Source organism: Macaca thibetana, chromosome 1 (genome assembly GCF_024542745.1).
Source record: "Macaca thibetana thibetana isolate TM-01 chromosome 1, ASM2454274v1, whole genome shotgun sequence".
NCBI lineage: Eukaryota > Metazoa > Chordata > Mammalia > Primates > Cercopithecidae > Macaca > Macaca thibetana.
Genome location: NC_065578.1, coordinates 209,203,915 through 209,220,328, shown reverse-complemented (window position 1 = coordinate 209,220,328; position 16,414 = coordinate 209,203,915). Strand labels below are relative to the sequence as shown.

General features: G+C 36.5%; 1 protein-coding gene across 8 annotated transcripts in view; it reads right to left on the bottom strand.

Annotated features, from left to right (window-relative positions):
- RYR2 (ryanodine receptor 2) overlaps positions 1–16,414 on the bottom strand; it is a 795,071-nt gene that overhangs the window by 62,367 nt on the left and 716,290 nt on the right. For 7 of the 8 annotated variants that reach the window (XM_050770614.1, XM_050770624.1, XM_050770633.1 and 4 more), the window contains 4 exons: positions 14,227–14,326; positions 12,835–12,914; positions 10,781–10,857; positions 9,607–9,680 (listed from right to left, as the gene is read on the bottom strand). In XM_050770614.1, coding sequence (XP_050626571.1) covers positions 9,607–9,680; positions 10,781–10,857; positions 12,835–12,914; positions 14,227–14,326 — 331 coding nt within the window. Of the gene's footprint in view, positions 1–1,017; positions 1,051–9,606; positions 9,681–10,780; positions 10,858–12,834; positions 12,915–14,226; positions 14,327–16,414 lie in introns of all 8 variants that reach the window. The other variant, XM_050770606.1, reaches the window with a different exon arrangement.

Here is a 16,414-nt window from a genome sequence, read left to right as displayed (position 1 = left end):
TAAAACTCAGACTTCTCTGTTAAAAGTAGCAGCATGGGATTGGCAACATTTTACAAACGACCTAAAGGCTTAAACTTTGCTTCTTTCTTTCTTTATGTTCTTGTATTTGGCAAGGTGTGCATAGAAGGGACCTTTCTCTGCGTCTCAAGGGACCTTTCTCTGCGTCTCTCACGCAGGTTAAATTTGCTTTGTACCTGGATTGTGGCCAAATGATTCAATGGAAAGTATTCTGTGTATCCAAAAAAGCAGGGCCAAGAGTTTCTTTCACTAAAAAAATAATTCATGGATTTTTGTGAAAGCTGTAAATCGCTAGAAAATTGTTGATTAACTTGTTTTAATTAACTTTGTTATCAGGCTGTCTACTGAATTAAAAAAAAAAAAGGAAAGATTTCTGAAATCTAAAATAGAGATGTGACTGGTTTGAGCATTACTTCCATAGGAGGAGGAAATGGCAAACAACCTTAATTCTAAATATGAAACCAAAAGAAAGACTTTGGTGGCTCGTGTTGTGAGAGCTAAAACTAACAAAGAAAAGGTGAAAAAAAAGGCATCCCCTAGTTACAGAGGTTTCTCTGCATCATCCAACACTAACAAGTATTTTGGGGGCAAGGAGAAAAACCTCATTAAAGGGCTCAGTTTACTTATATTTCAATTTAAATGTCTCGTGATCACAAGTTACTTTGAAAGCAAAAACGCAAGGAAAGAAACAAACTCAGAACAGCACCACACAAATGAAGCTGATTTTCAAAACAAAGTGTCCGTGGGGAAGTAAAACAAACAAACAAACAAACAAAAAAGTTCCACATTACGAGCACCTGCTCCAAAATCTAAATTTGTTTAAAAGCAAAAATGACAAGATAGCCAGTGAATGAATGGACTAAAAAGTACTTTAAAAAAATGAGAACTTTTTACAGAATGGAAATACTTTGGGCTGAGAAAGAAAACGATGCAATGATCGTATGTTTACTATAAGTGAAATCATGAATGATCACAGCGACAGAGAGCTGATGGACTTACCAGTCCGCAGTCTGTGACTTTCAAAGTGAGAGGCTTCATATAATGGTAGGGTTAGGAAGCAAAACCATTTTGAAAACTAATATAAACATTAAAAAAAGTACATAAAATCACTGTACTCATTTCCCTGTTAGCCCACAAGATATGAAATTTGGTGACTACACTACAATCACCAAGTATGCAAATCAGACGTTGTGGCAAGTTTAAGTGTTACAGGCACATTGTTGTGTTGAATCTCCCATAGTTGGCTGATAAGTCCATTCCTCAGTGTTTAAATTCACGACAGGATAGGAAACAAAAGGGAGAATGTTTTAGGCAAATAAAGGAACTAAACTCTTCATTGGTGATACTTAGTACCATTTTCATGAGTCACTTTAATCAGAAGAGTCTTTAAAATGATATTTAAATCAAAATATTATGAGTTTGTTACATAGGCTTATTGATTCTTTCCCTGTGAGCCCATCTGCAATGTTTTAGTTTTCAAAAAACAATTCAATAAACCACGTACACACTTTAAGTGTTCATATATTCAATGTGAAAGAAGTAACCCTTACCAGAAAGTATTCAGAAAAACACTGAAATAAATATAATCTACCTGTGTACCTAAAAATGCTCTGCACAATAACGATTTATAACATAAGGTTTTATTTATTGTTGACACACACAGTATTTTCTTGACTGTATACCGAAACACGTACAAGTAACTTCACTTATATAAGGACACACCGCACATCGTAGAACAATGGGAAGAGGGGAGGGGTGAGGGAGGGGACGAGTCAGGCCTTCATTTACCAGCAGGTGATACCAGGTATAAGCTGGGGTGCTGTTGCTTCATGAAGACATTCCTATCTGATTAAAATGCTGCCATTGCCCATGCTGCAAATAAGTGGTAGAATAACAGAGATGGATGATGGCTTTATGTCTGCAGAAGGTACAGGATCAGCAGTCTATTTTGTGATGTGTGCAAAAGAAATTTCATTGTAAGATGGAAACTAAGATCAATAACAAATAACGGAATGAAGTAACATGTAGTTGAAAGTGCTCTTACGTTGGTCAATCACGATTTGTAATTGCTGCCCGAGGGCTCAAGGTACCTATTGTGAAGGACATTCCTTTGGTTTCATTTTTATAAGAGGCTTAAGATTTTTAATACTGTAATAAAGGGAGAGGTATTCCAATATTGCTGCTGCTGCGGAGTTCATTCTTTGCACCTTCGTTTTCTCTTGTCTAAAATAAAGATAACATGTACCCTGTCTATGTCCCTGGCTCTTCACAATCTGTGGTAATTTTTTGTAAATTGTGGAAAGGTTAATATATTAGGTGCAGTGGCAATAACACTAAAAAATATGGAAATATCATACCAAGCTGCTGAACATAGCGATTTGAATTTATTAACTGTGTATATATCTCCTGAACACCATCTTCATGGATTAAAATGTTCTCAAAATTACAGTGTTTTCCTGGAAATAATCTAGGTAGATTGTGTTTAATCAAGCTAAGAGTGAAACAGTGAGTCCTATTTTAAAGATCTAATAAAGTAATACATTTTTAAAGGCCACTGTTCTACCTATCATTGGCGAATTAAGATAAATAGACTCCAAAAGACTAACACTCTCATTATCAGGTCCTGTCATGTCAATATCTACAATAATGCACAGGTAAAAGGTGAGTTATGAAGCACAGGACTGGCCACATTAAAGGATCCCCTATACTCTATAAAGCTGACTCAAAAGCACCCCACTGCCATAGAGGAAATTATGCTGATTGTTGATCTGGAGAGGACTTAAAGATCGATTCTGCATCTTGCCAAAACTGAAGAATGCTAAAAATATTTTAAAATAGTGAAAAGTCAGGTATTTTATTTCATATGGGAAGTTTTAATATTGCCGCTTAAGTGGCTTAAGTATGACTGCTTCAATTATATTACAATTCTATTAAAAAGTAAATTAAAAAAATAAGTCTACTGTTAATATTTAGTTAGTGACTATGATGTGCTAGATATGTTATCTCACTTCAATTCAGGTTTATTAGAATCCTGTAAATTAGCTAAATGTAATGCCATTTTGTTGTTCAGTGAACAACCAAGAAATTAAATAACCAACGTCATATAGCCATCGGCTGGTAAAGAGTATGATTCCAGTAAACTTCAATGAACTTTCACTAAGTGTCTCTTCTATGGCAGGCACCTTGTGAGGTGAACATAATCTCGAACCTGAAGAAGTTCACAGTCTAATGGAAGATACAGGAAATAAACAGATAATTTCAGTATTATATGACCTTTCTGAATTCAGTGTGCTATAGTTTCTAAATGTTGTAAAGTTAGCATCAGTGACGAAAAAAATCTTTGACTAATTATCATCACACATACTATGTGTTATTTAAATTGTGAACTCGTACTTGTTTTCATCAATTTCAGAATCAAAGGAAAACCATTTCTAGACATGTGACTTTAGTCAGTTCACTCTTCTGAGCCTTCGTTTCATCATGTCGATATGGAGATTAACAAACTCCTCAACTCCTCATTTCATAGGACTGTTGGGAGAATTGAATTGGCTCAGACAATTAAAAGTGCTTTGAAGTCTACAAAGCACAAAAGAAATAAATGTGAAGCCTTAGGTCAAATGACCTAAATTTCCAAGTTACAGAATTTCTGTAGGTTGTATGACCAGCAGTTCTATTAATTCCACTGAGTGCATTTATTAAGATTTAGTTAACAATCTGACAGCAGTGTATATAATGCATTCCTCTTTCCGATGCCAAGACAACAAAAATGACCACTATGTGAAATAAATTAGGTTTGTCCCAAGGATAACAGAATTAAAGTATATTCTGTTAAACAAATTAAACTAGCTGGAGAGGAAAAAAAAATCCCTTTGCTTTCAAATGTGATATGCATGTTGTTTCTCTTACAGCCGAAGCCTACGTTTCTTGGCTGTCAAGACTCTTACTGAAATTCTTACTGTTTTTCATCCATTCCATTCATCAACATCCTTACTGATTTCCCTGCCTTGAGACTCTGATACCTATCTTACACAATGTTACCTGTCAGTAATTTTTCAAAAGCACGAATCCAATTATCATACTTCCCTGGTAAACAGATGGATTTCTTTAACTGTATGAAAAGTCTACTCTGAAGAATTCCCTCTAATCTATCATTAGGCATAACTCAGAGCTCTCCCACTGCCATGAAGGAAATAATGCTGGTCACTATCTTTGGAAGAGTCAATTTCTATTTAGTAGCACGACTGAGAAATGGGAAATCTACACTGTACTGCTTGTTAGTGGAGTCTATCAGAAGCATTAGTTGAACAATAAACGTTAGGAACTCAATTCTAGGCGGATCATTTAACAACACACACAGTGTCACTTAAGTGGTATTTAAGGGTTCTCTATGGCCTCAGAAAAAGTGCAGATTCCTTGGCAGGGCAGAGAAGGTCCTTTGTTGCCTCCCACGTACTATCTTTCCATCCTCTAGTCTGAATATTCCTTCACAACAGCTTAGTCACTATTCTCTGCCATGTTTGGTACCTTGAACTTTGCATATGCGGTTCCCTCACATTGGAATGTCTTTGCCTTCCTTATCCACCAGCTTGATTCCTAACTCAGACCACACGTCACTTCTGTGATGCTTCTCCCACCACATCCCAGCAGCTAGGTACTTCCACCTAAATTCCTTTATATGCATAAAGCATTGTTCTGAAGTTACTTGTTTACAAGTCTGTCTGCACAGTACTGAGCTCCTAAATCATTTCCAATGCTTAGGACACCATCTAGCACATAATAGTCACTCTAATTTAAATGAGCGCTTCAAAGTTTAAAAACTGTGCAAGGATGTTAAGAAAACATTTGGTGCCATGAACCAACATCACAAGTTTTCCTTGAAGAGAAAATTTACCCACAAGAATGGCAGAATAAGGTACACAGAATACTAAACTACACTTGTGAAAGTATTTGGAAACCCTTGAGGAAAAGGTAGCCCATAAATTACTAAGCAATAAAAACAGTAATAAAAAGTTAGAGTAACCAATACTTAAAGATCAGTTCAATCCTTTTGCTTAATTAATTTGTGTTGCTTCAACTTTACATAAATTTGATTAGATGATTATAAATGTATCAGTAAGCACCTCAGTGAAACAAATTATCAGATACAGATAGAAAGGTGGGGAAGGTTAATTGGTAGTTCATGTTGTAGTGAGGATTTTAAAAAATCAAACTATTTTTAAGAAATCAGATCAACTTCAAAACTTCATCTTGCTTTTATGAAGTCCAGGACTACCTGATGATGATCAAAAACAAAATTCAATATCCTCTGTTATATTCCAAGAAGAATTTTGAAAGCAGGAAAATTGCACTTTCAATGTCATAATGATTTGGTAATGGGGTTAATGGTTCTGATAAAAAAACAAATTAAAAAATCCAAGAATGGAATGACATTTTAAATATTCATACAGGTTTTGTTTTTGAACTTGATTAAATCATTAAAAGAAAACACATATAAATATAAACTATACAGCACAGACAACATTGAGCATATTACAAATTAACACATTTCCTGAAGAACCTTTTCAAAAAAAAAACTTGGGAGGCTCCGGCTTTTGTAGAAATGAGAGAAACTTAGTCTAAAAAGGGGACACAAGTCAAACTTGCATGACAGTAATAGCAGTAGGAAAAAACAGTATAAATAATTCAACTGAAATCTTTATATACAAACCTCAAAGAAAACATGGTTCCTCATGGTATCTCAATACCAGGTCAGGAACATTTGTAACCATAAAAAGTTCAAAAGCAATTTTGAAACTTAACAATAAATGCAAAATGTGGCAAGAGATTTGTGTCCCAGAAAGGGACAAAGAACAATAAGTCAAGGGGCAGCCAGGTGTGGTGGCTCACGCCTGTAATCCCAGCAGTTTCGGAGGCTGAGGTGGGTGGATCACCTGAGGTCAGGAGTTCAAAACCAGCCTGGCCAAGATGGTGAAACCCCATCTCTACTAAAAATACAAAAATTAGCTGATTGTGGTGGCATGTCTGTAATCCCAGCTACTTGGGAGGCTGATGCAGGAGAATCGCTTGAACCTGGGAGGCGGAGGTTGCAGTGAGCTGAGACCGCACCACTGCACTGCAGCCTGGGCAACAGAGCAAACCTCCATCTCAAAAATAATTAAACAAAGAAACAATAAGTCAAGGGGGGGAAAAAAAAAGGCAGTGGTAGACATGAGGTAAGCCCCCAAAGAATAGGAAAAGATGGGAGGGAAGTGACTTGGCTCATGGGATCTGTAAATGAAACAGTGGGAGGCAGAATGCCTGCATTTCAGTCTCAGCCTTGCTGCTTAGCTGTGTGACCTCGGACAAGTCAAGAAACCTCTCTGTTCCTCTGTTTCCTTATCTATAAAATCAGGGTAATAGCTACCTCATTGGAGAGTTGCGGGTATCATACATTTAAGCTTATACATTTTCCATGGCTATATAATTTCTGGTCGTATTATCGTCATTAGGAAGAGACTTAGCTTAATAAAAACAGTGGGCAAGGAGGTAGGAGATTCAGATACAGTAGATTATTTTCTCAGTGCTAAGCCCATGCTCTCTGAGCCTCAAGTGTTGAAGTAAGTGACATCACTAACAGCTGCTGCTTTTCCAGCCTTTTCTATCCCTTCCAAGAGGGATGATTGATTTTTCTTCTCCTATGAGTGTGTATAGGCTTTTTTTTTTTTTTTTTTAACTTTTATAGCATCTTAAACAAGAGTGGTCTCAAAACAGATATATTTAAACATGCCAAAAGAGTCTGTATAGGAATTCTTAAAACAATCTGGAAAATACTATAATATTAATAGAGCTAATGAGTGGCCCTTACATATGCTCCTAATAGGTCTCTTGATTAAGGCAACAGCATGTATTCAGAAAGCACAATTTAATCTTGGAAGCCTTGTTGGCGTCCTAGGTACTATCTAAAATCTGATCCCTTATTTCCATTGCATAAAATGTCTTTCAGAAACTACTTTGAATTACTAATGACATCTTTGTTAGTCTATTAGTTTGAGGAGCAAATAGTTGCTGTTGTTTCTACTGCTCTTTGAATTCAGTCGCAAAAATAAAAATTCGTTTTGATGTTACATGATTTGCAATCTGTAAGATTTCCAAAGGAATAGAGAAAAACTCAGTAGACCTCCCAATCTTTGGAAGGCAACTGGCAGAGCACACTGGTGAGGAGGAGACTCAGCTTGTCACGTCCCCCTTGAATATGTCACCGATTTCCCGTGCACCAATCCGTGCAGCCATAAAGCCACAGTACGTTCAAGACAGAAACGCCACAGGGAGACTAGGGCACACATTCTAGGATCATTCATTGACACAACAGTTGCAGATGCTGGGCCCACTGGAAAGGTTTTTAACTGTAAGACAACAAAACCAATCCAGAAACGTAATTGAAATGCTTGTTGCCCCTTCATCTCTGACATCGTAATAACTGCACATCCTCATAGAAACAACATCGTAATAACTGCACATCCTCATAGAAACAAGAAAGAAAAAGAGGAAAGCTAGATGTGTGCATTTAAAAAATAACAGGATGCATCATGATGGAAATTAAATAATCTACTTATGAAAACAGTCTACAACACAAAACAATGCACAAGATATGTCACTATCAAGTCTGTACACAAAGCTAACAAATAAAAGAGCAAATAAACAAAAGACAGTTCATTTTTAATAATTACCACGCTCATGAGTGATGACTGAGGAAGGGAGGGTAGTACATTTACAGTAGTCGAAAGAAAAGGAAATGGGGAAAAAGAAAAAAAAGTTGAGATTTTGCTTTTGTTTTTCTGTTTGTAAGGAAATAATACAAAATGTGTTAATCGGCTTGAGTAATTATTTATGTGTTGAAAAAGAATGCACAAGTTAAATCAATCTCATTTTGAGAGATATAAAGAATTCTCCCATCAGAATGGTCACTCTCACAAAGTTCTTTCTGATTTGGGACTCGGAAATGTTATTCCAATCCATATCTGCCTGACAAAGGAAAGGAGGCTAAGGAAAATAAACCTAAGTGGCTGCTATTCCTTTTGGGAGCTGATATGAACAGTGACTTAAGAATGACTGATGGATTTGTGGTCAGAGCCCCTGGAACATTAGGTAATAACTACAGGGGAAAATGAAATTGATTTCTAATTCCAAGACAGGGAAGTCAGGCTTTAGACAGAGACTTCATTCATTTTTAGAGATTTTGTAGCTGAAAATTGCTTAGGACTTTGGAGAGATGCTGGAGGTAGGCAGGTGATGGGCCCTGGGATCTGCAGTGGCTCCAAGTTCTCCGGACGGGCCCAGAAAACCTAAGTAAGTTTAGAGTGGCTCTGGTGATTTTTCTTGAAGGTCAGTCCTTTTGAACCTCAGGCCAGAACCTTAGGCCAGAAAACCTAAGAAGTTATAGAATGGTGTCAGTGATTTTTCTTGAAGGTAGCTAACTCAGTTAAGTAACCATATGACTTATATTTGATGACCAGACTTGTACATCCAAATGTCAAGCAGAAAATAAAATAAACACAGGAGCCACGTAGCAGTAGCAATGTCAGGATGGGTATTAATAATAAACTTTAAAATACAATAAGAAATATTCTCTTTCCTATTTGTGAGAACAAAAAAATACGTAGATAAATTAGTTAATCCTAAAATATTTCAGAGAAATAAACACAGACTACAAATGGCAGATGGGAGAAAAAATTATTTTTTGAAATAAGATTAGTCCAATAAAAGACCCAATATTCCAAAACTAATAATTGACAAGAAGACATATCCAAACCACACAAAACAAACAAAAACAGATAAACACACGGGCCCTGAGTAAAACTAGTTTAAAAATCAAACACAAAAGAATAAAAACAAATCAAACCAAAAGATATTGAAGATTTTTTTCTTAATAAATACTCCTAAAATGAAAGGGCAGCAAAAGTTATTCCTGCTTTAAATGCATTGCATGCTAAACTTTCTAGTTTATACCAGCATCTATTTACAGAGAGAAAAATTCTAAGATCACGTGAATCACTGCTTTTGTGCACAGAATTATTTAAGCACAATAACTGCTCTTTACTTTCTTTTATCAATCTAGACTTGCAAACATGTATGGATATGAGGATCACTGTGCTGGAAGGGAAGAGGAGAGAACAGGAATGAGAGTAGACTGAAGGAGCTCAAAGGATGACTATCCTAAGGAAATAGAAGAATCTGAGAGCCCGACTTTGCTAAAGTGGCCAAAGAAAGTCAAATGTTCTTGAAAGATTCATCTATGTGGTTTATGATTTCCCAGAAAATTCTCTAATAAAGGATCTTGATCCTTCATTCAGCCATTATTCCTTATTGAAAACCCAACAAGGGGAAAGGCCGCTGGCAACGGGGCTGGCACACAAGGAGTTAATGACCGGCGTGGAAGGTTGGTGTTGGGGTGTGACGGGTGTCCAACTACGAACTTTGAAATAAATCATGTAAGCATTTCATCGATTTTAAAATAACTTCGTATCTCTCTGCTTGAAAGGTAATTGATAATTGACTCATTTCAGGGAGGGAAGGGAGACAGGTGATCCTTTTAATGTAAGTCATTAATACCTGATCCTTCCTCTGTCACCATCCCAAGACCTTCAGCTTTGTTTTGTCGCTCAAATGCATTTAGGTCAAGGACACTATAATAACAAGGAAAAAAGAAACATTTAGAGGACTAATAGAACATTTTCTTTGTTCAGGAGAGCAAACATCTAAACACCACATATCTTGGAATATGAACCAAATGTTAACGTACACTGAAAACATGTCTCCATTCATTGCTTACCAGCCACATTCTCTTAGTGGCAGACTAGTGTCTCCCCTGGGCCTACACTGAAATGATCCATGTGAAAGTCAAACATAAAGCATTCATAGGGTTCCACATGGGGAGTACATTACAAAGCTAGCAGACATGCAGAAATAAAATTCTAATAATTATGTTCTTGCAGTTGGAATAGCTTGTTACATTAAATGTGTGTCAAATTCCTTAGTCAAATGCTGTCTGAATGACTTTAAATCTTGAAAAAAAATGGAAAATGATTACCACAAATGAGTTAATGATCATTTAGTCATAAAATGAGAAATGGTCTACAAGCTCCTAAATAAAACTAAATAGAATTTCCTTTTCTAAAAAAGCATACACAACTCATTTTCAAGTATACAGAATATACACTAATTCTCCAAGATCCCTATTTAAACATGGGGAAGTCTTTTTTTTTTTTTTTTTTAAATTAGAGACAGGGTCTCACTCTGTCTCTCAGGCTGGAGTAGTGGTGCTGTCATAGCCCACTGCACCCTCAAACTTCTGGGCTCAAGAAATCTTCCCACCTCAGCCTCCTGAGTAGCTAGGACTATGGTACAGGTGTGTGCCACCATGCCTGGCTAAGTTTTTTTTTTTTTTTTTTTTTAGTCTTTTTGTAGAGATGGAGTCTTGCCCTTTTAGGCTGGTCTTGAATTGCTGGCCTCAAGGGATCCTCTACCTCTTCCTCCCAAAGTTCTGGGATTATAGTACCATAGGAAAGCTATTTTAAGGCATTATTACCATTCTGTAAGTTATTAATTATGATATTACCAACCCCCTAAAAAAAGATAGAAAAGAAGACACTGCTGATTATCCCACTTTAAAGTGTTGTTAATCATTAACTATTCTTCTATGTGTAATTGTCGTCAGAGTAAGAAACAAATGCTTCGAAAAAATACAACCACTGAGTAGAACCCCAAGAAGGAAGTGAGTCCTTACCTACATGACTGCATCAGGCCGGCCAGGCTCTGAAAGAAGCCCACATCCTTTTTCTCCTTGAGGTAGTCAAGCATTTTCTATGGGAATTATAGAAACCACATGGCCACTGAACAAAAATCTCATTGTTTGTTAAATAAATAAACAACCAAAACAGGCTTTCCATTCTAAAGACAGAAAATATTCACTGTGTACACACATGACTAATGTCATCTTTATCATGAAGTAGGAACACACGCCTCAAAGCAAGATAATTACACAAACTTGGAATAAGAGGGTTAGTTGCCCTACACATGACCACAAGCACCAAAAATGTCGGGGGTAATATTACTCTTAATTCTCTTCTGGTCACTTTTAAAGTAATTTGGCGATTCAGATACTCTCTCGCAAGTTAACTGGGAAGAAAATTCCCATAGATGTTATTCACAGGTTTCCACACCAAGGTGATTTCATTACAGGCCAGGCGCGGTGGCTCACACCTGTAATCCCAGCACTTTGGGAGGTCAAGGTGGGCAAATCATGAGGTCAGGAGTTTGAGACCAGCCTGGCCAACATAGTGAAACCCTGTCTCTACTAAAAAATACAAAAATCAGCTAGGTGTGGTGGCATGTGCCTGTAGTCCCAGCTACTCGGGAGGCTGAGGCAGGAGAATTGCTTGAACCCAGGAGGCAGAGGCTGCAGTGAGCAGAGATGGCGCCACTGCACTCCAGCCTGGGTGACAGCTCAAAAAACCAAACCAAACCAAACAAAAAACCCAAAACAGCATTACAATCTGAGAGTGGTGACTGCCATATGCTAATGCTATAGACTGAAATTCAGTTTCCATTTCCATAGTCTTTAAACTGAAAAAACAATTTGAATCATTTGGCTATTAAAATTTTCTCCTTTGTTCTCAGAATGACATCCAGGATCTATGGTCAAAATTTTGGTTAAACATAAATATAAAAAAATGCTAAAGCAATGCTTTGTCTTGTTAGCTTACTGTTACATAGCACAATGAAATAGCTATTTCTGACATGGTTAAAATGTATTAGAGATTTCAAATGTAAAGCATATACAAGATGATAGAAAGCATGCTCAAAGGTTTAAGGAAATAAGAATACTGCTTTTCTCCAAATCTTGAAGAGCAGAACAATTCCTATTATCAACACTGTTCTAAAAAGGGCTCAGCTAAGCAGACAAAATTTTAGTAGTAATATTTTTCAGATAGCAAAGGCAATATAAACTAAATATGTAAAGGATACACACGCACAAAATATATGCACATATGCATATATATATATACACACACACACACGCACAAATAGCAAATATACACATAGTGTATGTATGATACATAGATGTACAGACACACATATACACACAGACACAAAATCATACAGCCATTTATGGGGGGTGTGATAACTTTTGGTCAAATAAAAAATGAAACAATCATTCATCTTTTCAAACAAAGGAATGTGGCTTACAGTAAAGGAGATGGTGGAATACATACTCGAAGTTACAAAGAAAACAGACAAGTTCCGCATAGACAAGAAGTATACATTACAGGATCTCTCACTACTGTCTCTGGATCTAAGGACTTCTGAATATATATACTAAGTAATGAGGGTCTTCTTAAGTAAAACATAAGCAAGAGACATTATTTTTTGATAAATGTTTTGGAGAGATTGTTTTATTGTTCCTTTTTAAAAAGCTATATAATCACTTATTCTGGGAACAGAATGAGCTGGTTACCCTTGCCAGGTTCCAAAACCAGATAGCCACCGTTTGGTAAATGCATGGTGAGAGAGTGGTTCATATCTCAGCACCAGAATTCACTTGACATGACAAAAGGCCACATTTGATGTTTTCAGATGTTTTGACATCATTTGATGTTTGGATTTGTAACACTATCACATAATTACTTTTTCCCTCTTTTGCTTTCTCTTCAGTACCGTGATAAACTAAAATTGAACCATATTGTACATAGAAAATAAAACATTTTACAACAAATAGTTCTTTACTATACGGTCCATTTGTCTGAAAAGTACATTATGTGAATGACTGGAAGCTATTACCTGCTGTACTGTGGAGTTCCCACCATTTAAAATAGCAATTCCAAGTTTCAAAGTAGCTGCTACCATTGGTCCAGTTTCACCTAAGAAATATAAAAAAGTAGTGTTTCTTGTATCATTTCGCCTTCTATATTAATCTATTCTACCTCCAATGCTGCACTTTAAAAATTATTATTATGCTCCCCCGCAAGCAATCTTCATAATGGCGGAGGGAGACTGACTGATGTTCCAAAAAATAATAAAATAATAATAATGCATATTTGGCATCAACATTTTAAAAAATTCTCTACAATATCTAAGAACTGAAACCTTAAGAAGATACAGAAGTAACAGAATAGGAAAACAACTGATCTTGAAATATTGAGACCTGAAATTATTAAGATTCAAGATTACTCATGTGTTTAATAAACATTAAAATAAGTATGAGCTACTTAAAACTTTCTTTAAGGAAAATTTCTCTCCCTCTTCCCTCAACAATATTATATATGAAGAACTTTCATCATTTTTATTGTATCGCTTTTACTTTAATATGTTTGTAGTCTGGTTTATTAAGCAGACTATTCTCAATTTTAAGTTATTCGGATAATAACACAACATTTTATTCAGTATATCATATTTTATTTTTCATTGTTCACCTCTATTTATCTTAGAAATATAAATAATCTTCTATTTAAGGACAAGGGTACCTAATAACAGAATATACCACCATTACTTTTCCTTTCCATTACAAATTATATTTAAAATATTTTCACAAAGAAGCTATTATGAACGTACAAAAAAATCATCTTGAAACAGCTGGCTACTGAGATATACGACAGCATCTTCATTGTTAAAAAAGTCTCACTTTAAATGTCTCCATATTTGTATCAAGGGTCAGCAAACTATGGCAAAATACCATAAATTACATAACAAAATTACAGCTTGCCACCCGTGTGTGTAAACAAACTGTGTGTAAATGAAGTTGGTTTGGAACACAGCCACCCTGTCTGTTAACTTATTGTGTCTGGCGGCTTTCGTGCTAACACAGCACAGTTGAAGAGCTGTGACAGGTTGCATAGTCCTCGAAGCTGAAATCATTGACTCTCTGGCCTTAAAGAAAAAGCTCGGCCACCCCCATTTTATAGGATCAGTCTGCTAAGGTTTAGTTATAACATAGTTTCCAAAACTTAAAGAACAGAATGAAAATGAAGCTGTATAGTAAGACTCTGAAAAACAAATTAACATTGGTCTCCGTAAACAATGAGAGCTCGTATTTGTGAACAGGCACCTGATACAGTCATGAACCAGAAACCCCGGGACTAAATGAGTCAGTGGAATTGAAATGAGGGAGCACCTTGAGAGCAACGAGGAAATCTGAAGAACAGACACTTGTGAGGGGAACCCATGGAACCTTACCTTTGCTGGCACTGATGGTCTGCAGCACCATCTCAGCCGCACCACGGTCGTGGAGTCGCGCTTGCTGGTATAGAAGCTTTTGCTTTTCCATTTCTTTTTCCTGAACACAAATCCCAACCGTTTATGTTGAGGGTATCAGTAAGCACAGCAGATTTCTACAGACCATATTTTTAGTCATCTCTTCATGTATGGGCTCTATGACAACATTATGGACCATTTCAACACCAACGATGTTCTTAAACAGATATTATTAACATATTCAACTCTTGGTTTTTTTTTTCCCCCTTTATAGTTTTCTTGATATGCTTTTGGTACTGGTTTATCAGCATGGATTTGTTTTTCTCAATTTTAATTATTTGATTCATCCAAAGCCTGTATCACAGTTTTGAAGTACTGTACTTCGTCAATGAAGCTTGCACTTTCTGATTTATACATTTGTGCATAAGTTTGTCACGTTTTTAATAATCTCCCATGCCATGGCCATAACTTGATACTGCTCAGCAAATGGCTCGAGTTGCAAGGTATCACTGAATCACAGAAAAACATTAACTGAGATGTCTTGAAGTTTAAGCAAAATTGAAAGCTGATATGAATAAAAAGGTAGGCTTCAACAAAGTAGTGGATTTATGATACAGATCTCCCCAGTCACCCCCAAAGAATAAGAGATGCAATGTGCCTTTATATTTTGTATTCTCTGGTGGTAACAAACGATACTGCATGGTGCTGCTGGAGCAATGGCTGGAGTTTATTCTTTTCCACTTAAGCTACCACTGAAAACATAAAGAAGAAAATAAAAATAAAATATAAAGGCACAGCAAGTTCAAGACTGGTATGACCATTCACTTGAGCAATCCAGTTCACTGGAGAATTGAGAAGGAACTAAGCAGTATAAGTTGCAGAATGAAAGTTGCATAGAGCCCTATGACAGTGAGTCCATCAAATGGCGTGGTAGAGAAGCTTAGTCAATGGGACATGAAACAGTCAATTAGTATCATGTCCATAAACACAACGGCCAAAACATATATGACCTAACAGCAGGAAGAGCTGCAGCAGAGGTAGCCAGAATGACAGCTTTGCTGCCATAAACTTTCCATCCAAAATACAGAAAATAGACACTGGAAGATGGAAGAGGTTTAAAAAATGAAGGCTTGCTAGTTACAGAATATGAAAAATAAAGTGAACTAAAAGGAGGGGGAAAAGAAATGGGCTCAAACAAATGAAAAAAGAAACCTTTAAATCAAAAGCAACCAACACAGACATTTATGCTGTTACCAGAGAGTTCTCGCCGAGGCTGGCAAATTTGTTTCTTAAATCTTTGATAATATCGTGCTGCGAAAACAAAATTGATCAGGGTTTTTTTGTCACACTATAGTTAGCGCTCCTGTGGTTAAATTTTTATGTTTTCTTAAATTATGTGATAGGCCTAAATGGAAGCAGAGAAAAGAAAAAAAAAAAAAAAAAAGAGGCAGCTTTGCTTTATATGTAGCCATGCTAACATCTATAAGGTTTGCCTTCATGTTTAAACCTCTTCCTGTGAAGTCAAAAACAAAACAGAAACAGAACCACACAGACACACAAAACCATTTTGTCATTACAACACGGTTTCAGGAAAACTGAAAGAGGACCCTTTCGTCTGCTCTTTAGGTGTTGTTTAAAACTGATGAGCAACATTTGATTCTTCCTTTTAGACCCAACAATCTTTTATGTTCCTCCCATTGCCAGAGCTCTATGTGGAACATTCGTTTAATGCTTAACCAACTCCTTTTGTGGGAGAGTTTTTCAGTAAGAAAATGATAAGAAATTATTCGCTCACGAAACTGTCCTATCATTTTCATCAACTAAAGAGGCAAGGGAGTCAGGAAGAAGTTCTTCTATTGACCTAATAGAACACATAAAGACAGTCATCAGGAAACTCACAGAAGATGGAAGATGGCAACATGCCACACACTCTTGAGAGAAAACATAACAAAACAACAGTTTGCCATTTGTGCTCCCAAAGTGGGAAGATCAGTTAAAGACCTGCCAGAACAACTTGCACCGTAGCCTATAAGGTCCCAGTAACCTCCTCAGTAACTGAAATCAACACATGAGGTATGGACCTTACAAGGTCCAAGAAATAGACAGGATCTCAGACTACCTTGTATAAAAATAAACTCCCTGGACAGGTCACTCATTTTCTTATATCGCA